Genomic DNA, 27,289 nt, shown 5'->3' with positions numbered 1-27,289 from the left:
TCTCTTTTCTGAGAAAATTTTCGGGTTATCTTACAGCTCTCCATTGATATATTTTTATATCAAACTTATATAAATTTCTGCTGTTGGATTTTTTTAAATCCCAAAAGCTGTTTCATATTTTTAACTCAGGCGTCAAGATAGCGTTATCTTGTAACCCTGAGGCAAGAACATGTCCTTGTCATCCTCCATAGCTTTGAGTTTGGCACGCTGTAGCATTATAAGCCCTTTACTGATAATGTAACAGAGTGCTCCTCAGTCAAGGCCCTAGAGAGAGCGTATTGTGGATTCCCGTAATGCCCTAGAACGCGTCCTAGGAATTCATTCATAGAGACCTCTGACCCTAGCGTCTCTTCTCTTCTGGTAAATTAGGCGTTGGAACGTTGACCGGAAGATGCGAAAATGACTACGACTCCCAGAATGCACTACAATCCAGATTCGTGTGGAGCGGTACATTCTGGGAGTCCTTCCCTTCCGCGGAATAGAGGAAGAGCTTTTTTGAATTTGCTTCTGGAGGCTGAAGCTTTTTAGAGTCGCTGGCTCTCTTCTCGGTTAACCGTGGGTCTCTAGGTAAAAAGAGGGCCTGCCTCAGTCTTTTAGTCCCGGAAAGGTAATCGATGCCGCGCACGCACCCCTCTGCCCGCAAGCCAGACGGCATCAGCAGCGGGATCAGAAGAGGAAGCCCAGCGTAGAACAGTGTAGCTGTGGCCGGCTCTTCAGGCTGGGAGGAACTGACCGTCCCAGCCCCGGTTCCCTAGGCCCAACGCTTTGACCCAGTTAAGTATCGGAGCTGGTTCCCGGGACGTTGGCATGGACTTCGGGCAGGCACCTGCGCCTCTCGCCGGCTTCCGTACATCTCTCATTCACTTGTTCTAATCGAAGTGTTGGGGAGTTCGAGCGTATCCTATTGTGTTTAGCTGGGTTCCAGCCCAGGAAAAGAGGAAACGTCTCTGGGTGTGACGTTTTTTCCTCTAGGGTTTCGGGAGAATTTCCATCTACAATCAGAGACTATTTTCACTTGTCTTAAGGGAAATGAAAAAAAGGACAATGTTGGGAGTTCTTATAAAGCTAAATTTATTTAAATAATGAGGATAGTTTCCTTATTTTTCACTTCCTGTTTGTTTTTAAATAGTTTTTAGCTGAACGATAGTCTGCCGTAGAAAGGTTGTGACGGTGATTGCTTTTTAAAAATTATTTCTCAGCAAAATCACCTTTGTGTTGGTAGTCAGTACTTTGTCCGTAAGAACCCAGAAATGACTGCTGATTTAGTGCAACTCATTTTGTAGCCCGAATCTCAAAGAGGTGAGATGTCTCACCTAAAATTATGAAACCTGAGATTATAATCCAGTTCTCTTGACCCTGGAATCAATGCTCTTTTTTACTATACTCACTCTGCTTTTATTTTTTTGGGTGGAGAGTACAGCCTCTGGAGCCTGACTGGGTTAGCATTTTGGCTAACCATTTTCTGGCGCTGGTGACATATCTGAGCCAAGGTTTCCTCCATATAGATGAAAATAATGGTGCTTGAATTGGTTTGATATATGTAAAGCTCTTTAATTGTTAACTGCTATTATAAAGATTTGTTTATTTACCCAATTCATTGTTAATAACTAAAGTTTTGCATTTAGATATATCAGTTTGTAAGGTTTCTTCTCTTTTTCTCTTACTTGACTTATTTTTTCTGGGCAAGTTTATAAACATTTTTTTTCTCTACCTCAGTGCACTTTTTGAAATTTTTGAAAAAATATTTTAATATGCATTATTATTGCCTTTGTTTTATCAAAACTATAAACTTAAATACAGTAGTGAAATTTTGGTTGAGGTTTATAAATAAACTTGTGTTAGGTTAGCCAAAAAGTTCGTTGGGGTTTTTCCGTAAAATGTTACTTTTTGGCCAACCCAGTATATTTGAGGAACAATAAATAAGTACATTGAAAATTTCTTCATCTAAATAATCCAGTTATAAATAACAAGTATTATTGCTCTAGATCATTTTATAAAATGTATTTTCTTTTTCTTCAACTCTTACTTTCTAACTTAAAGTATTCTTTTCTAGTTACCTGCTGTACCATGCTATCTTGTGATATTTGTGGTGAAACAGTAACATCAGAACCAGACATGAGGGCTCATCTCCTAATTGTTCACATGGAAAATGAAGTTACATGTCCATTTTGCAAGTTGTCAGGTGTGAATTATGATGAAATGTGTTTTCATATTGAAACTGCTCATTTTGAGCAAAATGAACTAGAAAGGAACTTTGAGAGGATTAATACAATAAAGTGTGGAACTTCTAATAACAGGAAGGACAGCACCCTACAGTGTAGAATGGAAGTTAATTCAAGTATTCATTCAGCTTGTGCATCTAATCATCCGAAAATTTCAGCTCAAAGCCCGCCTGAGGTTGGTACTTTAAAACATAAAGGCTTTTATTCAGAGAACTTAACTGAATCTAGAAAATTCCTGAAAAGTAAGGAAAACCAGTCTGACCTAACCAAAACTAAAGGATCAATTTATGAAACAAGGTATAGTCCTCCTGAATGTCCATTCTGTGGAAAAATAGAAGATTGTAGTCAAGATATGGAAACTCATGTGAAAACACAGCATGGGGATCTTTTAGACACTCCATTAGAAGGTAAAGTATTCGTTTTATATAACAAGTAGCAGTAGTCTCAATTTAATATGCGGTGTCCCAAAAGTTGGTCTGTAAATAAGATTACTTCAAATGTGTTTTTAATTTCAGTTTATAACGTTCATTTGCCATTATTGCACGTTATTGCAATATGAAAATAGAGTAATGGAAAAGAGTTTTGATGCAAATAATAAATGTTTCACCTGCATTGAAAGTGGTTTTAGAAACTTTCTGAGGAGAAATACACTCAGAGTCCAGTTTCCAGAGGGTATTCTTTTATTTACCACCAGCCCAGTGGCATCTGAACTGCCTGGGACTCTGATTTTCTGTTACTGAGTTCTAGTTTGATTCTATTATGATCAGAGAACAAACTTTAAGTTCTTTTGAATTTCTTGAAACTTGTTTTATGGTCTAAGATATGGTATATGGTCTATCTTAGCATATGTTCCATAGACACTTGGGGGGAAAATGTGTATTCTGCAGTTGTTGGGTCGAGTGTTCTATATTTGTCAGAGTCTGTTGTTTGTGTTCAGACCTTTCGTGTCCTTGCCGATTTCCTGTTTAGCATTTCTACTACTTTTTAGAAGGGGGTTGAAGTCCCCAGTTATAATTGTATATTTGTCTGTTTTTCCTTTTAGCTCTATTAGGATTTGTCTCATGTATTTTGAGGCTCTTTTGTTGGTGCATACACATTTATAATCATGTATCTCTTTGATACTGTTGAATTTTTAAGAGTAATTTATATATTTTGGATGCAAATCCTTTATCAGATATGTGTTTTGCAAATGTTTTCTCCCAGTCTGAGGCTTGTCTTTTCATTCTCTTAACAGTATCTTTCACAGAGCAGAAGTTTTTACTTTTAATGGAGTTCAACCTACTTGATTTCTTCTTTCACGGTTGTGCTTTTGATGTTGTATCAAAACTCTTTGCCAAATCCAAGGTCACCCTTCCCATATTATATTCTAAAGTTTTATAGTTTTGAATTTTATGTTTAAGTCTGATTCATTTGAGTTAATTTTTATAAAAGGTTAATGAGAGTGCATAGATTCATTTTTTCAAAGTTAATAAATGCTATTTTTTAGGGAAGGTTCAGGTTCACAGCAAAATTGAGTAGAAAGTACAGAGCATACCCTTGTACTCCCTGTCCCCTTATCCTCACAACCTCCTCCATTATTCAACAACCCATACCAAGTGATGTTTGTTAAAATCAGTGAATCTACATTGACACATCAATATCACTTAAAGTCCATAGTTTACATTAGGGTTCACTCTTGATGTTGTATATTCTACAGGTTTTGACGAATGTATAATGTTATGAACCCACCATTTAGTATTTAGTATCATGCAGAATAGTTTCACTGCCCTAAAAATCCTCTGTGCTCCACCTATTCATCCTTCCCTCCCCCTGGCCACTGGCAACCACTGATCTTTTTACTATCCATATTTTTCCCTTTTCCAGAATACCATATAATTGGAATCATACAGTATGTAGCCTCTTCAGATTGGCTTATTTCACTAAGTAATTATATTTAAGTTTCCTCCATGTCTTTTTATGGCTTGATAGCTCTTTTTTTTTTTTTTTTTTTTTTTTAGTGTTGAATAATATTCCTTTGGATGTACCACAGTTTATTTATCTATTCACTTACAGAAGGACAACTTGGTTGCTTCCAAGTTTTGGCAGTTGTGAATAAAGCTGCTATAAACGCCCATGTAGTGGTTTTTGTGTGGACAGAAGTTTTCAGTTCATTTGGGTAAATATAAAGGAATTCGTGATTCTGGAGCATATGGTAACAGTGTGTTTAGTTTTATAAGGAACTGCCAAACTCTTCCAGAGTGGTTGTACCATTTTGCATTCCCACCAGCAGCGAATGAGAGAGAGTTCCTGTTGCTTACGTCCTTGCCAGCATTTTGTGTTGTTAGTGTTCCAGATTTTGGTCCTTCTAATATATGTGTAGTGTTATCTTGTTTTAATTCGCAGTTCCCTAATAACACAATAACATCTTCTGTACTCAGTATCAGCCAGGTCTTGGTCTTGTAGAGGTACCATTTCTTCTGTCTTGGGCATGCTTCCAGCTAGGGCATTTGATCCCAGTGCCCAGCTTTTTCGCTGAATGCTTGAATTCTGCACGTCACCACTTAGTTTGGAGGGAACTGAGAATCCAGCCCCCAAAGTCCATATCTAAACTGGCCTCTACTTACCATTTGATTTTCCTTTCTACTTTTCTTGTTTTGACTACAGAGCTGAATGTTTATTATTAATATTTTATTATAGTGATAAGAGGTTTGTGCTTATGCTCAGTCTTTCATCTTGACCCTAGAAGTAGAAAAATTGCTTTAAATCCAACTACCGAGAGCTTTTACTTATTTAATAAAGTTAGTGGGTAGTAGACAGTCTTTGACTTGGCGTGAAAATCTAAAGGTTTTAAAAATAAAACCAACTAAATTATATCTCTAATACAGACTGTGATCAGCCACTCTATGACTGCCCTATGTGTGGGCTCATCTGTACAAATTACCATATTCTACAGGAACATGTTGACTTGCATTTGGAAGAAAGCAGCTTTGGACAAGGTATGCCTATGCATTTAAAGATAAGAATGTCATGATTTAATTCCCACTTCCTAGGACACTACTTTTTAGACAAGATTGGGCGTGTTCAGGATGGTATGGCCGTAGACAGCTACTTTTTAGATTAGAGTTATAGAGGGGAAAAAGAAAAGCACACTGACTAAAAATAAACCTGCCCCTTAAAAATTTCTAATACAGCTTCAACTTTTTAAGAAGTTTTTCACAGAAAAGTTATAAAGAAAGAACTATTGTGACCAACATCTGAACTAAGGGTGTGCGTCCAGGGTTTTGACCCAGAACATCAGTATTTAGAAGATAGTGAAATATTATACAATTTAAAAAATCTTTTTGATTTATAAGTTGAGGCCCTTTTTTCAGCAGCTGGAAGTAATTGAATTTAGCATCTTGTCAGTAAAAATTGTTTATGAACTGGGAAGCTGCCATATAGCACATATAATTTTAAAAAGAATGTAAACTGTGTGACTTCAGAGATTTTCAAGTGCATTTTCAGCTACTCTCCAAGCTTCTTATTACCACTTACTAGTTTTATAAGAAATTCTAAAGTTTTACTCTGTCCCCTCTTTTAAAAAAATTATTTATTTATTTTTTGCTGCATTGGGTCTTCATTGCTGCATGTGGGCTTTCTGGTTGCGGCGAGTGGGGGCTGCTCTTTGTTGAGGTGCGCGGGTTTCTCATTGCAGTGGCTTCTCTTCTTGTGGAGCAGGCTTCAGTAGCTGTGGTACATGGGTTCCGTAGTTGTGGCTCGCAGGCTCTAGAATGCAGTCTCAGTAGTTGTGGCACACAGGCTTAGTTGCTCAGCGGCATGTGGGATCTTCCCGGACCAGAGATCAAACCCATGTCCAGTGCATTGGCAAGTGGATTCTTAACCACTGCGCCACCAGGGAAGTCCTCTCCTATCTTTTTTAATAGTGGAATTAAGTAATCATCATGGTGCCTTAGAAGTGGAAAGATCCGATATGAGTTTCACAATTACACTGAAACAAAACATAAAGTAGACCCAAAGAGAAATTTCAGTTTCTTAAGGTACATAGCTATCTCCCATTAATGCAGGGGTTTTTGACGTGCATTGTCATTGATTCTAGTACCAGTTAGTAGTGTCCATGGACAAAATTACCGCTCACTCTGCCTAATATGAAGATGAGAATTACTGGAGTAAAGACGGAACAGTTCTCTACTGTGGTGGTTCTTTACTAATTACTGTGGAAGAATAACTCTCTGAGGTTGAGTGTCTGGTAGTTCTTACTTTGTTTATGATAAGCTTTGTATGGGTACGTAAATTATTCTGTAAGCCCGTAGTGGGTCATGAGAGAAGGATATGGTCTGAGTTCATCGCTGTTGATAGCCTCAGAAGTATGCTAAGAATTAGTTTTGAATTGCATATTTCCACCAATGAAAGTGGGGACCAATTAGGAAGATGTAGCAGAGGCTGAGAGATTTGAAAGGAAAGAAAGAATATTCAAATGCATAATTAAACCATCAAACTGGGAGATGAAGGAGATGCTGGCCAGAAGCCGCTGACTAATGGATCTGTGGGACACTGGGTAGAGAGGAAAAAGGGCAAGATGTTGCATAGTTGTACTGTTTGCTTGGGGTCAGGCTGTAATTAAGTTATGATCTAACATGTGTACTTCGGACACTTATATTTTTACCCTCTTTATTATTTCCTTTTTTCCCCCCTAGTATTTCTTTTGAAAACCAATCTGCCTTGGTTTAATGAGGGGCACCACTCAAGGGTGCTACTTAGTTTCTCTAAGTTCTGGTTTCCTCAGTAGATAATAATACCTAACTTCTTAAGGTTATTATGAGGATCCAAATGAGATAATTAATGAGAAGTGCTTGTCACAGCCTAAACACTCAGTGAGTGTTAGTGGTTTAAGTGGAGGTTACACTCTTACAGAAGCAGTTCAAGTTCTGTTAGGTTTGTGCTCAGTGTTTCTGTGATATCATAGTCATGAATAAATGGCAAAATAATAGCATTTACTCCATTTAAAAAATATCTATTACCATATACGTGAGCCTCGATTTCAGTAGTTATTTGATTCTAAACATTAAAAATATATAATAGGCATGGACAGAGTCCAGTGTTCTAGAGATCTAGAATTGGCTCAACAGCTTCAACAAGAAGAAGACAGAAAGAGGAGATCTGAAGAATCAAGACAAGAAATGGAAGAATTTCAAAAGCTTCAGGTACAAAGATTAATAACAATTATATTATTTTGGTTTGGTTAGAGTTCTTATTTTTCAAACATGCTATCAAGACTTCAACCTATTATTTTTGTCTTTATTATACAGAATTTTTTTTTACGTATTTTTTATAGTTCATAACAGCCACCATTTATAAGTACTCATTCTGGTCATGTACTAGGGTAAACACTTCATATAAAGTATCTTAAAATCTTCACTGCTCCATGAAGTTACTTTAGACTTTTTTAATTTTTTTCTAATGGCAATGAAGAAACAGAGACAAAGAGTACTTAAGTAACTTAACTTGCTCAGGGTTCGGCAGTATTAAATTGTAAAGCCTGGATTTAAACCTATGTTGATGGGGGAGATTAGGAAATTGAGACTCAGAATTTTAAGTGTTTATATAGGTACTTAAAACAGAAGCTTAGAATTAATGTCTCCTGAGTCTTAAATTCGTTTAGTGATTGCAACTCAGGCATATAGAAAGAACCATTTTTAATAGAAAATGCTTTTTGATGATGTTTGAGACTTCATTTATTTTAGGTGAGTGGTGGTATCTGTTGAAGTAAACTGATAGCATCTATTATATTTTTAATGCATTAAAAATTTTAACAGCTTCTACTTTTTTCAGTCCTCATTTGCTGTAGACTATGATGTCATCTGTGTTAATAATGCTTATAGAGTTTTTAAATGTTCTTTTTCTATGTGCTAATAGGATAATGTGTGAGTTAAAAGGGTTTGTGATTGAATAGGTTTGAAACTGTTCAGTTAAACAGATTTGTGTACTTGGGATCTTCTCAAAGCCTTTAATATACTAATATGCGTTATACATATCACAACCTTCCTGACTTGTTTGACCTCTGACTTTTTTTTCTCCCATATCTTACCCATAGCTAGTCTTTCTTTGGAGTGTCTAATTTAGGGTATTTTTCGGTATCTTACACATGGCTGTTCTTTCTTTGGAATATCTAATTTAGGATATTTTTCTCATTTGTGATTCATTTATTTGCAAAATTATTTTCCCACTAGGATTCAGTGGGAAAAAAAGTTGGCTTTTCCTAAGTCTTCTTTGCTTTGTATAATTTTGAAACAGTATCATACAGAGAGTCTTCAGTATTTGAGTTTATTATGTAACTTTTCAGGTTAGTTGTTTAGATCTCAGAAGTATTTTTGGTAGGGGCTGTTTTAACATATTATGTGAGATTTTCTGCAGTGTGCAAAAACATACTTCATTTACTACATAGAGTAAATACCTGAATGAATTATGGGTTAAGTAGGCCTTTCTTTGTAGGCTAGCCTAGGAACCAAATAACAAGTACTGACAGGTTGTCTTGAAAAAATCAGCAGTATGGTCAGAACTCATCTGCCTTTCACAGCACCATTAGTAGGAAGACAGGATTCTCTACTTTCCCTACTACAAGGAAAACAAGTCTGTTGTCATGGTGCTTGTTTGTAGAGAAAGGCTATTATAAACTCAGGGATTTTTGTGTATGTTATTTGTTTTTCGTAAAAATCTTTAAGTTGACTTGTATAAAAGTCTTTAAACCAGAATGTTTCAAAATATATTTCCAGATGTATAAAATAGTGGTAAGTTTCCATCCTCATTGATGTAGAGGGACATAAAAACTAAAAACTAAAAACTTTGTTTTTATGTTCAATAGAGACAATATGGTTTAGATAATTCTGGAGGGTACAAACAACAGCAACTACGAAATATGGAGATAGAAGTAAATAGGGGAAGAATGCATCCATCTGAATTTCATAGAAGAAAAGCTGATATGATGGAGTCACTAGCTATTGGTATTGATGATGGAAAAACAAAAACTTCTGGTGAGTATTTAAACTTCCAAATCATGGTTTTAATATTCCATACATCATTGAAATAATAATCAGAATTATTTGAATTTTGCTTAATTTTCCTAACCCACAGTTTATATAGTTTTAGGTGAGACTGTGTGTTCAAATAATTGTTTGTTTGTTGTTTCAAAACTCCTGAACTTCTATTTTTACAATAAATCACTTAAAAATATTTCTCTTTTATATTGTGTCAATTTACTTGACATTTGAAAACAAACCTTTTAGAAAAGTTTTTATTGAGTGCTTACTATGTTCTAGACAATTGCTGTCTAGTAGAATGTAAGTGAGCCTCATAAATAATTTTAACTTTTCAGTAGTCACATTAGAAAAAGTAAAAAGGATTAGGTGAAATTAATTTTAATATTTTTCCAGTGTGTCCATAATATTATTTCAACATGTAATCAGTATTAAAAACTATTAATGCGATATTTTTCAGTCTTTATACATTCTTCAAAATTCTATGTGTGTTTTACTTTGCAGAACATCTCAGTTTGGACAAGCCACATTTCAAGTGGCCAAATAGCCACATGTAAATAGTTTCTACCATATTGTTCAGTACAATTTTAGACACTAAGACCTTTATGTATGTATTGTATCATGTAACTCTCAAAAGAAAAATCTTGTGTACTGTTAGATTTTTCTGGATGAGGTAATTGTGACTTAGAAAGGTTAAATTTTTTCGCAAGGTAAGGTTACATAGCTAGTTATTGGCCCAGCTGGTATTCACAGTCCGATCTGTCTTGTTCCAAAGAATGCCTTTTTTCCTGATGTTTTTAACATTTTTTTTAACATATCTGTTAGTATAGTTTAAAAAAAATTATATGGAAACAGCTTTGTTCCCACCACCCAATTTTTATGAAATGTGATGTTTTAAAGCTGTAAAATCTTTCATACTCATTTTAAGCCCTTGTGTACCCCTCTTTGATTCTGATTTCTCCTCCTCCACAAAGGGAATTTGGTATTTATCAGTCTTATATATGTTGTAATAATTTTGTCTTGTATGTAAGTTTCCATAATAATGTATAATCTTTTATATATATATATATTTTTTTTAATTATTTATTTATTTGGTTGTGTTGGGTCTTGGTTGCTGCAGGCAGGCTCTTTAGTTGTGACATGTATGTGGGGTCTAGTTCCCTGACCAGGGATCAAACCCAGGCCCCCTGCATTGGGAACTCCGAGTCTTAACCACTGTGCCACCAGGGAAGTCCCATATGATCTTTTATATTTTAAACTACATGTAAGTTGGTATAAAATATATGTGCTCTAATTGGATTTGCTTAAATATGTTGATTCTTATAACTGTACTTCATTTGTTTTGATTGCTGTGTAGAATTTCCTTGTATAATTTAGGTTGTTTGCATTGTTTTATTCTTACAAATTATGAACAAGAGTTCAAGAGTTTCTCTGACATCCAGGCAGAAAATACTAGATTAAAGGGCATTTGCATAATTAATTTTGTTAAGGGTTTTATGGAGTTGGTTTCTAAAATGGCTGTAACCTACATTAGCATCAGTGTGTTCTGACTTACACTTCGTATTGTGACACTTCTTAATTTTTGCCGTTTAATAGGGCATGAGAGGATACATCTCTTAATTGCATTTCTGATTACTCCTGAGTTAGTTTCTTCTCTAAATAACCTACTCCTTTCCTTTTTCCCTTCTCTGTTGGGTTGTTTGTCTTATTGATTTTTGGAATCCATTAAGTATTTAGGATACTAATTCTTCATTAATTATATGAGGAGCAAATATCTTCAGATCTATAATTTGCCTTTAAATTTTGTATATAATGTCTTTAATTAGACAGAATTATAAATTTGAATATAATCAAATTTCTCAATCTTTCCCTTTATTTGTTTTCTAAGTGTCTTGTTTAAGAAAATCCCCCATCTTTGAGATCATAAACATACCTCTTTATATTGTCTTTAAATATTTATCCCCTTAAAATGGATAACCAACAGGGACCCACTGTATAGCACAGGGAACTCTGCTTAATAATATGTAACAACCTAAATGGGAAAAGAAGTTGAAAAAGAATAGATACATGTATATGTATAACTGAATCACTTTGCTGTACACCTGAAACTATCACAATGTTGTTAATCAACTATACTCCAATATAAAATAAAAAGTTAAAAAAAATAGTATGTATTTTTTAAAAAAGGTAATTCATTCACATAGATCTTGGTATTTTTTTATGCCAACTGGAAGTAATTATATCATGTAAAAATCAACTCACTGCGATAAATCATAATGGAAAAGAATATGAAAAATAATGTATGTATGTAAAACTGAATCACTTTGCTGTGCAATAGAAATTAACACAACATTGTAAATCAACTCTACTTCAATAAAATAAATTAAAATTTTAAAAATAAAACAAAAAAATTTATACCTTGCTTTTCAGGAATTCCCTGGTGTTCCAGTGGTTAGGACTCCGTGCTTCCACTGCAGGGCACACAAGTTTGATCCCTGGTTAGGAAACAGATGCTGCAAGCGGTGTGGCCAAAAGTACATTACAAACTAAAATAAAATAAAATGGCCAAGCCATTCCTTAAAAAAAAAAAATTGTACCTTGCTTTTCATATTTTGACTTTTAATCAGCTTAGAATTTATTTGTGCATATGTTTATATGAGAGGGAGGGAGGGGCAAAAGGAGAGTGAGAGAAAGAGAAGGTATAGATCTGTTTCCCCTTATTTATAATAATACTTGTAATACTAAGTTGTTATTGCTTATTTATCTCAGTACCATTTAGCAAATCTGTACACCTCCATGTATTTGTAACACATATGTCATATTTTTATGTATCCATAGGTCTGTTTGTGAAGACTGTCTTTATACTTCTTCAAGGGTCTCTCTGCAAAAAGTTTCTATATGGGATTATGGGCTAGGGCTTCCCAGCAGATGCATAATATGATGCATATAGAAAGAAAATATTAGAACTTCTACTTGTTTTTAATTTATGGTATCTAATTTCCATTTATGCATATGTTTTAGGGTTACTCGAGAATATAGTAGTGTATATATAATTTAAAATAAATATATCTGTAAAAGATTAAAGGACACAGCCCTGTAACATACTATGTCCTTTTTATAAGCTACCTTGAAATTCAGAAATAATTGATTTGGTGATAAAGATTTATTTTTTTACCCCCTTCACTCATTTCTCCCGTCCCCCGCATCCTACAGCAGGCAAAGACCAGTCTGTTCTCTGTATCCATGAGCTTATTTCTGTTGTTGTGGTGGTGGTTGTTGTTTTGTTGTTGTGTTTTTAGATTCCACATATAAGAGAGATCATGCAGTATTTGTCTTTCCCTGTCTGACTTATTTCACTTAGCATAATGCCCTTAAGGTCCCTCCACTGTTATAAATGGCAAGATTTCATTCTGTTCTATGGCTAAATAGTATTCCATTGTATGTATGTATGTATGTGTGTGTATCTCTTCTCTTTTTTTGTCATTGTTATATTCATTTTTTATACTTTTTTTTAAATTGAGATATAGTAGATTTACAATATTAGTTTCAGGTGTACAACAATGATTCAATACTTTTTAGATTATACTCTGTTTAAAGTTATAAAATATTGGCTATATAAAATATGTGCTGTACAATATATCCTTGTAGCTTATTTATTTTATACATAGTAGTTTGTACTTCTTAACCACTTACCCCTATCTTGCCCCTCCTTCCTTCTCTCTCTCCACTGGTTAAACACTAATTTGCTCTCTATATGTGTGAGTCTGTTTCTGTTTTGCTATATTCATTCATTTTATTTTTTTAGATTCTGCATATAGGTGATAACATACAGTATCTGTCTTTGTCTGACTTATTTTACTAAGCATATTACCCTCCAGGTCCATCCATGTTGTTGCAAATGGTGAAATTTCATTCTTTTTTTATGGCTGAGTAGCATCCTTTGTATATATGTATGTGTACCACAATTTCTTTATCCATTCATCTTTCAGTGGACACTTAGGTTCTGTATCTTGGCTATTATAAACCATTATGCAGTGAACATGGGGGTGCCTGTATCTTTTCAAGTTAATGTTTTTGTTTTCTCCTGATAACAAATTGGTTTGCTGTGTTGTATGGTAGTGGAATTGCTGGATTACGTGGTAGTTCTAGTGTCATTTTTTTGAGGAACCTCCATACTGTTTTCAATAGTGGCTGCAACAGCTTTCAAAAGTATGCAATTATATACAGACCTGTTGAACTGCTGGTATAAGGCCTACTGGCCAGGTGATCTGGCAGTTTCCCCTGGGTGGCAATTGCCAAAATTAGGGCTGTGCACAAGTGTATGAGTTGTTTTCTGGGAGTTACTGGTAAGCTGCAGTAAGGCAGAGGGAGAATGTCAAGATGGCATCCACAGCCTTTGTTCCTTGAGAGCAGCTCCATAATCCACTAGATGTGTGCCAAACCTGAAGATTGCCTCCAGTCTGAAGCTCACCTCCAGGCTGAAGCTCTAACACAAGGAGAAAGGCTGCCTTCAAAGACTGGGGGATATGCCTCAGTCTTTTGTCTGTGCAGTGCCCTGGAGGTGGCAGCCTTCCAAGAGTTATCTTTCTGATTGCCATAGTCCTGTGGGACCGAGGAACGCAAGCCCTCCTGGCCACCAGAATCAGGCCGTCAGGGTGGCAGCTGTGAAAGCTGGGGTACCAGGCATAAAAACCAGGGCACCAGCTGCGTGTAAGGCTCCCCTCCAGGAGACACTGGCCCTCTGAAAACTTCCCTAACCTTGGGAAGGAAAAAGAAATCCACATCCAGGAAATGCAGTTCCAAATAAAATTTTTATTTTTTGTTAGTTATGTAAATATTAATTGAAGCAGCTCTCTTTTGAAGTCTCTTATTATTTTAACAATAGAATAGAATATAATGTAACAAAAGATAGGTTCGTCTTGGGAAATATCTAAAGAAATTTAGGTGCTAAGAAATAAAAAACTTTATTATGAGGAAATTTTCCTTTAAAAGCAAGTTATATGATGTGGTTACTAGGACAATATTACTTACACAGTGAGGTACCATTGAGTTAGTAATAACTATGCCAAAGTATAGTAGAATGCACATTACTTTTTTTTTTCTATTTTTCTATTCAGCCTCATTCTTAAAGATCTCTCAAATCTTGATCTCATCATCAAAGTCTATGATACTGAATCTCACATTAATTTCTCTGAATTCCTAGAGTACCCATTCCATGCTACAACATTTAGTACTCAGTTACATAGCATTTTAATTGTTCTTTTTCTTAACCTTGAGTCTGATTTCTTTAAGTTCCTTGGAAATGGTTAATGGTCTGTATTTCTATCCTTCATGGTGTAGGCACAGCTACAGCTCTTGGTTCTTTTAATTGTTTTGATTTATTGACTCTACCTTCTTAAAGACAAAAAACCCATTTTCCTATATGATACTCTTCATTCAAGTAAAGCATTTAGTGATTGTCTTTTTAGTGCCATGTTCTATATGAGAAAGTATGGACTGTCCAAATAAGACTTTCCTGCCCATGAGCTTCCCAGAGTCTGTGAACTATACGCAAAGAACTGTAGTATTCTGCTGTGACAGAATATGACCAGTACCTAGGAGGCACAACAAATAAATGTAGTGATTGTTCAGAGAAAGAAGACCTTTTTGTTTGGGGTTATGGAATCAGGAAAAGTGTTTATGAAGACTGTAGCATTTGTTCCTGAAAGTATCTGTAGGATTTTGAAATATAGGGAGAGTTACTAGACGGAGGAAAAGGACAGAATCAGATGTACCCTGTCCTAACACCTTGTTCATTCATACTATAGCACTTATAACCTGGGTCCAGATTTTAAGGAACATTGTCATGTACATCTTTTGTATCCTCATTGCTTAGCATAGTGCTAGGTATATAAAAAGTGCTTAGTAAATATTGTAATTGAATCAAAATTCCATGGTCAAAGGCATGTTTAATGTGTTCAGTTAGGCCACAGACAAAATTATGGCAAGAAGAGTGGTTTGAAATAAAGGTAAGTTAAAGGATACCTTGCTACGGGCTTTATATACCATGGATTAAAACTATTTCTTAGATAACAGGAAGCTATTGAAGTTTTTAAATTGGGAGCCAATTGAGTAAGACTGAGCTTCAGAGAGAATGATGTCCAAGAGAACGTAATTAAAATGGAGAGACAAGAACATTCATTCAGCAGTGTACTTTTATGTGCTGGGGCCTGCAAATGCAGAAGTGAAAGCAGCAAACAATTTCAATTCAGCGTAATAAGTAATATGCTAGTATTAGGAAACTTGCATAGTAGTAAACAAGCAGGACAGTAACTAAGATTATGTCAGTAGAAAGATAAAGATGGAATTGACAGGATTTAGATGTAGCCCTTGAGAAAGATTGATATTAGAAATATATGAGGCAGCCATAGAAAGATGACATCCTTCTAAACCTTCTAAATCTCTTTTTCACTTTAGGAATTATGGAAGCACTTTGTAGATATTATCAGAATGCTGCCACAGATGTGAGGCATGTGTGGCTTTCTACAGTAGTGGATCACTTTCATTCGTCTTTTGGTGACAAAGGCTGGGGTTGTGGTTACAGAAATTTCCAAATGCTGCTTTCATCATTATTGCAAAATGATGCTTATGATGATTGCTTGAAAGGTATGTGAAATACCATACTCTGAACTTATCATCTGATCAAGTACATAAGATGTGGAATGATTAATATATAGTAGGCACAATTAATAGCTTTAATAAAGATGTGTTTTGGTAGATATTTACATTGAAAACCTGAATTCTGGTTGGAGGAAGAAAAAAATGATACAATAGAAGATGTCAGAAATATCTGTCCTAAAAACTGTAGGTTCCTCTAGAATATATGGTGTACTGCTAAATGATATTATTCAGTACTTTAGTAACTGTCATATTACATGTTTGCTTTGTATAATTTTAGGTATGTCAGTTCCTTGCATTCCCAAAATTCAGTCTATGATTGAAGATGCTTGGAAGGAAGGTTTTGATCCCCAGGGTGCCACTCAACTTAATAACAGGTTACAGGGAACAAAGGCCTGGATTGGAGCATGTGAAATATATACACTTCTGACCTCCCTAAGGATAAAGTATGTACCTAAAAAACCAAGTTTATGTTATTGACACATCTGGGAAGTTTTTGTTGTTGTTTGTGTTTTGTTATCAAAGGGATAGTTAAAAAATAAAATTTAAGTAGCATTAATAAAATAAAATGAAAGACAGTGAAAACCAGCAGCTCATTCCTTATTTCATGCTTTTTATTCTCAACTCCTGTTTCTCAAAGGCAGCTGTCACTTCCATTGTTTTTAAATAATATGTTTTCATGGCTTTTTCTTGGTTTGTCACTTTTAGATGTTGTCTATTGCATTCTCCTTATATCTCCTTCCTGTTTCCCCTCAATTTTTATAATATGGTTAAATCTCAGTTTTTATTAAGTTAAAGTCAGTTTACATCATAACTGTGTAAATATTATTCATTGCTGATTTTATATCTTTCCTGAAAAGTTTTTAAAAATTATCCTTGAGTTAATTGCTTTTCCTTTTCCCTTTTACTGTTTGACTGCATCATGGTCAAGTTTTTCCAAAAACTCCACTTATCATGAAATCAGAGGCACTCCTTATTCTTGGACACCTTTTTCTTGAAGCCGTCTGTCCTCTGCTCTAGTCTGGATTATTTGCCTTCTAGATCCCTTCCACGGCTCTAATCATGTTGCATTTCTTCACTGTTTTGTTGAATTTGGTCCTGGATTTTTCCTAGATTCCATGTCTTTCTCCTTTTTCGATTACAATCTTTTGCTTGAACACTTCCTTTATTAGCTTCCTAAAAAAGGGTACCTAGTCTTATTACGTAAGTGATAGTTTCTGTGGCTGTATTATTCTTAACTCAAAATCATTTTCAGATCAGATTAAGTTGTTTCTCTGTTGACTTCTAGCAGTCAGTATTACTAAAGAGAAGGTAAGTTGCCATCTGATTTTTGTTCTTTTATGTATGTATAACTTGTTTATTTTCTCTGGGTGTTTTTTTACATCTTTTCTTAGCCCTGATACTATGAAATTTCACCACTGAGTGGGGCTTTGATTCATTGTATTGGGCATTTGTTTTTCCTTTTGAATCTGGATTTGTAGGCTGTAAGATCTTAGTACAGTGGTTAAGAGCTTAGACTTTTTTGAGTAAGATTGCCTACAGTCAAGTCTAGCTTTCTGTTTACTAGCTCTATGATTTAACTTGTTTGTGCCCTAGTTCCACCACTGGTAAAAGAACATGTAAATAGTAACTGCTTCATAGAGTTGTAGCGATAATTAAATGAGTTAATAGAGTGCTTAGGACTATGACTGGCATGTAGTAAAAGCTTAGAGGGTATCTGTTATTTGATAATCTTGATCCCTCCATTTTCTTTATTTTTCTTTCTGGAACTTCTGTTAGTTGGCCACTGAACTTCTTTGACTTTGTAAGTTTATTGGTCATGTCTCATTTTTTAATATTTGCTTTTTGTTGTACTATCTAAATTTACTCAACTTTGTCTCCTAATTACTCTATTGAAATTTTTATTTTAACAATCATGTTTTTAGTTTTAAGGGTAATTTCATAGCATCATAGTCTTTTATGGTTGTAAAATTTTTTTCCCACATTTTCTTTTTTTCTATTCCTAACATTTTTCTGTTTCCTCCATGTTAAATTGTTTTCATGTCTATTTTTTTAGTCTTTTCCATGTAGAAGGCTTTCTTCTAACTTTTAAAAACCCTTAGCTGTCTGTTGCTAAAGTGAAGAATGAGGTCCTAAAAAGCTGATTGGCGGTCCTGTACGGTTTCATGGAGCTTGCCAATGAGGAGACTTCATTTCTTAGGCTGAAGTTTGCTGTGTGGTTGGGGACTCTCAAATATCAGTATAGAGAAGGATCTTTTCTCAGAGACCATTCAGAGAAAAGTTCTCCACTCTCTTGCCTGCAGTTCCTACTTTGGGAGGGTGGGGGTGAGTAGAGATTTACCCTCTTTATGCAAACTTCCAATTAATCTCTGTTTTCATCCCCAGTACTACTCTGCGCAGTACTTGGTGTCATTAAACTTCTCTCCTCTCTTGGGTTTTAAGACAGTTGTCTCTATTTATTTGCATCCACTTTTTATGTTTCCTCCTGCTATCTGTTTTCCAAAAATGTGTGCCAGTGTCTTGTCTGTCCCCATTCTATTTCTCCCTGGGTGATTAAATCATTTTCTCTTTTGGTATTATGTTATTGGGCTTTCAAGAGGCATCAGAGATAGATGCTTATGATCATCTTTAATGGAAAGTTTGCCTTAAGCTTCATGGCTCTATATTTCCTTTCATGTTTGTTTCTAAGTAATTTAGACAGTGATTTACATCATTTCTCTCATATTAATTCAGAGGTAAAAATATTTCTTAAATTGTAAATAGAGAAATGAATGTGTATACAATAACTTTCTTGAATTATTAAATTAAAAGGACTATTTTAATGCCCTCTAAATTGAGTTTTTCTTTTTTTCTTTCCCTTGTTGCCAATCTCTTCACACCTTCAGATTATATATACTATATCATGTTGTGAGCTTTTAAGTAATTTTTAAGGAAAGGAAAATTTTTCTTTAAAGTATCTGATTATCCAGCTGTTTTCTTGGTACCTGAAATAGTTTTTTGTAAAGCCTTTTTATTGCTGTACCCTGAATTTGCTTATTAGTTATTTAAATGTCTTCCTTTTGCTCTCTATGAATTATAATATGTAGGATACTATTCAAATTCTAAATCTAAGCCTGCAGTCAACTGCTAACTCAAAAGCACTGACTTTTTTTTTAAGCTCTTTATTGGAATATAACTGCTTTACACTCTTGTACCAGCTTTTGAGGTACACCAAAGTGAATCAGCTGTATTTATACATATATCTCCATATCCCTTTCCTCCCGTGACTCCCTCCCACCCTCCCTGTTCTGGCCCTCTAAAGCATCACCCATCATCGAGTTGATCTCCCTTTGTTATACAGCAACTTCCCACTAGCTATCTCTTTTACAGTTGGTAGTGTAAATATGTCTGTGCTACTCTCTCACTTCGTCCCAGCTTTCCCTTCACCCCCCACCTCCCCAACCCCATGTCCTCCAGTCCATTCTCTGCATCTGCATCCTTATTCTTGCCCTGTCACTGGGCTCATCAGTACCTTTTTTTTTTTTTAGATTCCATATATGAGAGTTAGCATACAGTATATGTTTTTCTCTTTCTGGCTTACTTCACTCTGTATGACAGACTTTAGGTCTATCCACCTTGTTACATATAGCTCCATTTCATTCCTTTTTATGGCTGAGTAATATTCCATATATATGTGTGAGGTCTTCTTTATCCATTCATCTGTTGATGGGCATTTAGGTTGCTTCCATGTCCTGGCTATTGTAAATAGTGCTGCAATGAACATTATGGTACATGTTTCTTTTTGGATGATGGTTTTCTCTGGGTATATGCCCAGCAGTGGGATTACTGGATCATATGATAGTTCTATTTTTAGTTTTTTAAGGAACCTCCAAACTGTTTTCCATAGTGGCTCTACCAACTTACATTCCCACCAACAGTGCAGGAGAGTTCCCTTTTCTCCACACCATCTCCAACATTTATTGTTTCTAGATGGTTTTTTCTGTTTTTTGTTTTTGTTTTTAATTAATTAATTTAATTTATTTATTGGCTGCATTGGGTCTTCGTTGCTGCACACGGGCTTTTTCTAGTTGCTGTGAGGGCTTTTTCTAGTTGCTGTGAGCGGGGGGCTACTCTTCGTGGTGCACAGGCTCCTCATTATAGTGACTTCTCTTGTTGTGGAGCATGGGCCCTAGGCGCGTGGGCTTCAATAGTTGCGGCGCATGGGCTCAGTAGTTGTGGCTCACGGGCTCTAGAGCACAGGCTCAATAGTTGTGGCGCAAGGGCTTAGTTGCTCCGTGGCATGTGGCATGTGGAATCTTCCCAGAGCAGAGCTCGAACCTGTGTTCCCTGCATTGGCAGGCGAATTCTTTACCACTGCGCCACCTAGGAAGTCTGTTTCTAGATGTTTTGATGATGGCCATTCTGACTGGTGTGAGGTGATACCTCATTGTGGCTTTGACTTGCATTTCTCTAATAATTAGTGATGTTGAGCATCTTTTCACGTGTTTGCTGGCCATCTGTATGTCTTCTTTGGAAAAATGTCTGTTTAGGTCTTCTGCCCATTTGTGGACTGGGTTATTTGCTTTTTTGGTATTAAGCTGCATGAATTGCTTGTATATTTTGGAGATTAATCCTTTGTCCGTTGCTTCGTTGGCAAGTATTTTCTCCCATCCTGAGGGTTGTCTTCTTGTCTTGTTTATGGTTTCTTTCGCTGTGCAAAAGCTTTTAAGTTTTATTAGGTCCCATTTGTTTATTCTTGATTTTACTTCCATGATGTTAGGAGGTGAGTCAAAAAGGATCTTGCTTTGATGTATTTCATAGAGTGTTCTGCCTATGTTTTCCTCTAGGAGTTTTATAGTGTCTGGCCTTACATTTAGGTCTTTAATCCATGTTGGGTTTATTTTAGTGTATGGTGTTAGGAAGTGTTCTAATTTCATTCTTTTACATGTTGCTGTCCAATTTTCCCAGCAGCACTTATTGAAGAGGCTGTCTTTTCCATTGTATGTTCTTGCCTCCTTTGTCAAAGATAAGGTGCCCATACGTGCTTGGGTTTACCTCTGGGTTCTCTATTCTATTCCATTGATCTTTCTTTCTATTTTTGAAAAGCACTGACTTTTGATAGTTTTTCCAGTTCATTTCAACATTTAAAGCTCAGTAGTAATCAGCTGAAAGTTATCAACATTAAACTTGCTGAGGCTAAAGATAGCAACCATTACAATTTGGGTGTACTTGGAAACTTTATGGCCAAGAGAGACAAGGATAGGATATCTGTGCTATATTTTTAAGTGAAAATAAAGCTTTTAATTGCTTTTCCTTATACTTGACCTTTTAAAAATAATGGTTGAGAAGTGTAAACAGTGCTCCTGGTTAAAATAATTTGGTTTATTCATAGTTGACTTCCTCTTGAGGGAACAATACCACCATGGTCTGTTGGCAAATAGGAGTTAGACAAATGTATAAATGGGGGTACATACAGGTTTTTCTGTGATCTTTACAGGTATTCTTTTCTTGTCTATTATTAAGATTTGAGAGAACTGACAGGAAAAATATTTAGGATATTTTTGATAGCTTCAGGTGGCTGTTGAGGAATTATAATTGGAGGTTGACTTCTAATTGATCATCAGGTTTAGAGACTTTAGAATAAAAGTCCCTATGTCTCAGGTTATATGTAGACTTTTAAAAATCAAGTACACTCCTCATTTACTACTAATGGACATTTTATATATGGCAGAAAAGTTTTGTAACTTTTATATCTGTCATCAACCTTAAAAGTTATTTAAATAATTTCCTCATAAATAACAGTATTCAGATAAATAATAAAATTTTTGTTTCTTCTTAGGAAAATAATGATGAAGTAAAATTAATTCTAAATTAAGAATTTTTTGTATTTTATAACTCCATTCATGAAAAAAAATTTTTAATATTTTCTAAAGAATCCATTTTGTCAATTTTTTTTTGTATAGGTGCCGTATCGTTGACTTTCACAAGTCAACTGGTCCTTTGGGTACACACCCTCGCTTATTTGAATGGATTTTGAGCTACTATTCTTCAGAGAGAGAAGGGAGTCCAAAAGTAGTGTGTACATCTAAACCTCCTATCTATCTTCAGCATCAAGGTTAGTATAACTTACAGATACTAAATGTAACTTATAAGACAATTTAATTTTATAAGGCAGCTAATTGGCTTTTGCTTTAGGATATGTTAAGATTCTGATAATGGGAGGGGAGGAGTATTGTGACATTATTCTGATTTTTTTAGAGCTATATTGTCATTATAGTACATTCCAGTAATGGATGATATCCTTGGTATCTTCAGGCCACCTGGTTCACTCTTCCTTTATTGTTCATCCTTTACTTTTTCCATGGCTTTACCTCACTTCAGTAAAGTCTTCCCTGACCACTTGTTAAAAAATTTCATCTTGTTATTCTACCACCCTCCAAATATTGGGGTTTCCTATCCCTCTTCCCTGTTTTATTTTTATCTAACATGATATATATAAACTTTACTTATTTACCTTGTTTTTGGAGTATTTCTTCCTGTTAGAATATAAGCTCCATGACAGCAGAAGTGTTTGTTTTGTTTGCTTTTGTATCGCTAACTGCCTGGAGTAGTGCCTGGCATATGGTAATTCGTAAAATTTATTGAATGGATGCTTTGGATTGACAGGAAGAAGGAGAAGTAAATGCTAGGAATTTCATTGTTTAGGATACAAGCTAGAAAGTTTAAGCCCTTTCCATTGAAGTTCTAATATGTGTAAATTGACTTTTGTTTACCTTTTGGAACCATGAGACTTTTGGTTCTCCAGTAGGGTAAATTTCAAATCCTTTCATCTGAGATAGTTTGAATAAGAAGGACTATGGGATTAGGAAAGAAAAACTAAAGTATATGGTACAGTAGAAGTAGAATTTTTTGCCGTGAAGCCTTTAGAAGACTAAAATTGAACACAAGAAAACTGAAGGTTACGAAGGAGAACTAAATCCTCTTGTCTTAGAACTGAAAGAACTCAGATAACTTTAGGTCAGAGGGACTGACTGTATTTATGTTCTAAACACACATATATATGTGTGTGTGTCTATATAGTAACATATCTGTATATAGCTGTACATGTAGGAGGATATCACACACATACACATATATATAGCTCTTACTTGATTTTTTGATAGGTCATAGTCGAACAGTTGTTGGAATTGAAGAGAGAAAAAACCGAACATTATGTTTACTAGTATTTGATCCTGGATGTCCTTCTCGAGAAATGCAGAAACTCTTAAAGCAAGACTTGGAAACTAGCAATCTTAAACAACTTCGGAAATTTGTGGGAAATTTAAAACATAAGCAGTACCAGATAGTGGCAGTAGAGGGTGTTCTTTCTTCAGAGGAGAAAATTGTAAGTATCTAAATATTTATTACGTGAAACTTGGACAGGGTGAACCTCACAGAGTATAAAATTTTTAGTTAAAATCAGTGTTATTCCTTTGTAACTCCTAACACCTCATTCTGTAACATTAGGTTGGCAAAGATATTTTGTTTGTATGTCATTTAATTTCTGGAATGGATATCTTTAAATTTCAAATGGTACCTAATATTGTCAAATATTTTACTCAGAACTTCATAAAAATATTAATTTTATAATACATAATTTAATTTTTAATGTCAGGGGAGTAATAAAAAATGGCAACATATATGGTAAGAAAATCTCACTTAGTCCAAGGAGTTCTAACTCATATTGCTCTCATAACTATTGTTTATTAAATGTGATTCTAGTGATTCCTGAGGCTCTGTGTTAGGCACTTGGCTATGTTGGTTATACTATTGGAGATAATATATATAACACTATTCAGAGAGTGAAGTACTCTAGTAGGGACATTTTTTTCTTTAAGATTTGAGAACTGTGCACACACATACACTTATTGGATGTATGCAATTCCAGAAATTAACTTCAGTACAATTACCTCTTTATCCCTGTATTCAAGTGATGAGTAGTACATTATAGAATTCCTAGGATTTGGAAATCCTCCACTGTATAAACTGAAGCTGTGTGGTAGCATATAAGGTCTAGGAAATGCACAGTTGTCATTTCTTAAAGAAAGAAAATGTCCCTATTAGAATACTTCACATTTGTTTCCCTCTAAAGAGAGAAGAGATAGAGCAGTAGAAAGGAGCATTTATGGAAAGTAATAGGATCTCAAGGGAAAGGACTAGAATTGTTTGAAATGAGAGAGAGAGCTAGAGTAATATTTTTAGCCTCACAACTTGGGACATAAAGACAAGGATTGTTTAAGAGGTTTTCAATTTAATTAAGATACATTAGAGGTTTCTTTGCAATGATGCAAATACCAAAATTGCATTCATTTTTTTCAGTCTATCATTAACTTGGCTGAATAAAATCAGAGGTTAATTTTAACTGTTATAAAATAGCCAGATGCTTGTTCAACAATATACAGATAACTTTTGAGATCATAGGTGGGGTTAAGATGTTACAGGAAAACCGGAACGAACTTTTTGGCCAACCCAATATCATGGAGTCTAGCTGAATATTTTATTTAGCTGTTATCTTTCTGGTCTGAGAAAGTGAGACCTTGGTGGTGTTTCTCTGCTTGTAGCCCCATCTCTGTCTCTCCTTCTCTCTGTTTTTACCTCTCTCTGACTTTAAGCTAGGATTTTTACTTTTGATTCATTATTCCATAAAAAAGGCGATATTTTTAATTCTTTGTGTTCTGTCTTTATCTGGAATTTTCTTTAATTTTTAATGGCTTGGCTTTAAAAAATGTTTTTCCTAATTACCTAAGTTTGAAGTTGTAATATTCCTTAAGGAATTTTCATTATCTTGAAAAAAATTCCAGATTTTTTGGTATCAGATGATAAATAATACATATTTTAATTAATTGACTTCTATTAAGATTTTTAAAAATTTCTTTTCAAGGCCAGGAGACAAGCTTCTCAAGTCTTTACAGCCGAGAAGATCCCTTGAAGAAGTAAGCATTTCAGTGACTGTGGAATTTTACTTTATTTTCCAAATTCAGATATTAAACTTCTAAATACAATGTATGAATCTGTGAATTCTCTAAATACTCCATTTATAATTTAATTTCTCAAATGTCTAAATTATACCTTTAGTACTCCATTCTTTAGTAATTATTCCAATAAAATCTTGTTTGCATTGTGGGTTTTGTATTTCTTGTCTTATCCATGTTTCAGAAACTAGTTTTATATTGTAGTCATATGACTAGTGGGTTCTTACTTTTGTTAGGTATTCTCAGTATTTTGCATGTATTAATTAGTTTAATCTCCAAAATAGTTCTGTGAGACAACTACTGTTATTAGCCCTGTAAGGAAGCTGAAACTCTGAGAGATGAGTCATTTGGCCAAGAAAGTGGTCATAATCCAGAGTGAACCCAGACTGTCTCACCTCCAAGCTCTTATTACCATTATAGCATTCTGCTTTCTTCCCTTATTATATATGTAATGAAATTCCCTGCTCACTACTTAGAAATAACCTTAATATTTAACAGGCATAGCTCTAAAAAGAGGTATTTCCTTTTGTTAAACATATACACTCTTACTTATACAACTGTGATCTGGAGTCTTGCGTTTAATGTCCTGTAGGAAAGAAACTTTCAGATTCATGTTGGATTTGCCATGTAAGGTGGCAAGCAAGAATCCTACTCCGGCCAATTTAAGCAGAAGAGAATTCATTCAAATTATCAGAAGCTCACAGAATCCACAGGTAACTAGGGAACTCTGCTAGAACAAAGGCAACAGGATAGGCTAGAATATGGCCTAATTTACAGCAGGGGAAATCAGGTTAGGAGCTAAGGCAGAATGTCTGCTCACATTTTAGATTCCAGAGTGGACACACCTGATTAACATGTGACCATATGCCATGGGACAAAGGCAGTTTCTCAAAAGGAAATCCGTGTAGATGAAGAAATGGATATTAAAAAACAAAAGCAGTGAGTGTCTACTACCCCATGAAAAAATGCCAGTTGGAAAATTCCAGAAACCATCCCTTCTACTAGTCTGTCATTCAGACTGGTAAACAGGTTTCTACCCCATGCAGTTATGCTGCTCCATGCCATCATTATCTCTCACCTAGACAATGTAATAACCTCCTAAGTGGTCTCCCTGTCTTGATCCTCTGTGAGTCCGTCTTCCACACAGAAGCCAAACCAATAACACAAATGCGATTGGGTGACTTCTAGTTGAGCCCTCTTCGTTGCTCATGGTTAAAATTCAAACATCCCACACAGTCTGGGCCCAGCTTAACTCAAAGTTTCACTCCTTTCAGCCTAAAGTCCTTGCCAAAATACAGCTGGTGCTGCCTGGGGCCCTTCCCCCCTTAGTTCTCCTCCTACTCTTCTTAGAAGTGCTGCCTGAACTGCTCAAGTTTGGATTAAATGCACCTTATTAGTGCTTGATAAGCAACATTCCTCAAAGTGTAGATCACTGATCTGCACGCTGCCAGTCTATGACAAGATAATTATATAAGTTACAATTTCTGACATACTTTTATTTTACACAGATAATAGCCATGGATTAGAAGTTGTTTTTCTTTTTAATTGGTTCTTCACCACACAGTTTGACAAACACTTGCTGTGGTTTAATATTTGTATCACAATACCTGCTATTCTAATTATCTACCTTTTTAGGTTTCCCTCCTTGAATGTAAGCTCTAAGATTTCAGGAGCAATGTCTAATTTTTAACAGCAGCCTCATAGTGCCTGGCACAACACATGTAGGATTTACAATATTTTTTTAGTGAATGGAAATAACTAGTTTTAGAAAAGCAGTAGTGGAAAATACCAGTTTGAAGTCTTTGTATGTCCCAGCTAGCCATTTCTGTGCAAATTGTTTTTCCCCAAATCAGATAAAACCAGTTTCTATAGGATGAAAGAAGAGTTACATTGAGAAGTTTTTTAAAGAAGTAACAAGTAAAAGAGTTAAAAATTTAAGTGTTCCCACAGTCTTTGAACAGGTGGTGGAATTATATACCCGCTCCCCACGGGGGGGCGGGGAGAATATGTATAGATGTACATACATACACACAATATTTGCACACAGTATCACAGGTTGCTTAAGAACACATGCTCTAATTTAGTTATCATTAATATTTTTGGCCTCAGTATTCCTTGACACTCAAAAAATATTTAAGTCCCCAAGGAGCTTTTGTGGGTTATGTATTTCCATGTTTGCCATATTAGGAATTCAATCTGAGACTTTAAAAAAAGAAAGAAAAAGTATAGAGGCACATATTCCATTAGCTGCAGCCATCAGAACAGTTATGTAAGAAAATGTCATTTTTTGCCTCTGAAAAATCCATTAAGCATCTTTCTAAAAGTACATATTAATAGTTCCACATATGAAATTCCAAGTTTTATATTTTTAAGGAATGGTATTTTGCACATGAACAGTTGCCTGTGTGTG

The 27,289-nt window shown here is 35.1% G+C and overlaps 1 protein-coding gene across 4 annotated transcripts; it reads left to right on the top strand.

Annotated features, from left to right (window-relative positions):
* Nucleotides 1–461: 461 nt before the first annotated feature.
* Nucleotides 462–25,030, top strand: ZUP1 (zinc finger containing ubiquitin peptidase 1). 4 transcript variants are annotated; one of them, XM_057739886.1, is made up of 11 exons: nucleotides 462–773; nucleotides 2,054–2,182; nucleotides 2,298–2,629; nucleotides 5,087–5,197; nucleotides 7,281–7,402; nucleotides 9,061–9,229; nucleotides 15,689–15,877; nucleotides 16,170–16,335; nucleotides 21,832–21,983; nucleotides 23,032–23,252; nucleotides 24,789–25,030. In XM_057739886.1, the coding sequence occupies exons 2-11, from the start codon at nucleotides 2,160–2,162 to the stop codon at nucleotides 24,834–24,836; spliced, it is 1,533 nt and encodes a 510-aa protein (XP_057595869.1). In that variant the 5' UTR covers nucleotides 462–773; nucleotides 2,054–2,159; the 3' UTR covers nucleotides 24,837–25,030. The 4 variants fall into 4 exon arrangements, with proteins under 4 accessions (XP_057595869.1, XP_057595870.1, XP_057595868.1 ...); XM_057739887.1 differs by lacking the exon at nucleotides 2,298–2,629; XM_057739885.1 differs by having other exon boundaries at nucleotides 2,054–2,629.
* The last annotated feature ends 2,259 nt before the right edge of the window (nucleotides 25,031–27,289 follow it).

The sequence above is a fragment of the Hippopotamus amphibius genome, chromosome 6 (assembly GCF_030028045.1).
Source record: "Hippopotamus amphibius kiboko isolate mHipAmp2 chromosome 6, mHipAmp2.hap2, whole genome shotgun sequence".
Taxonomy (NCBI): Eukaryota; Metazoa; Chordata; class Mammalia; order Artiodactyla; family Hippopotamidae; genus Hippopotamus; species Hippopotamus amphibius.
The sequence above is the reverse complement of the archived record's forward strand: the minus strand, read 5'-3'. Positions and strand labels throughout refer to the sequence as shown.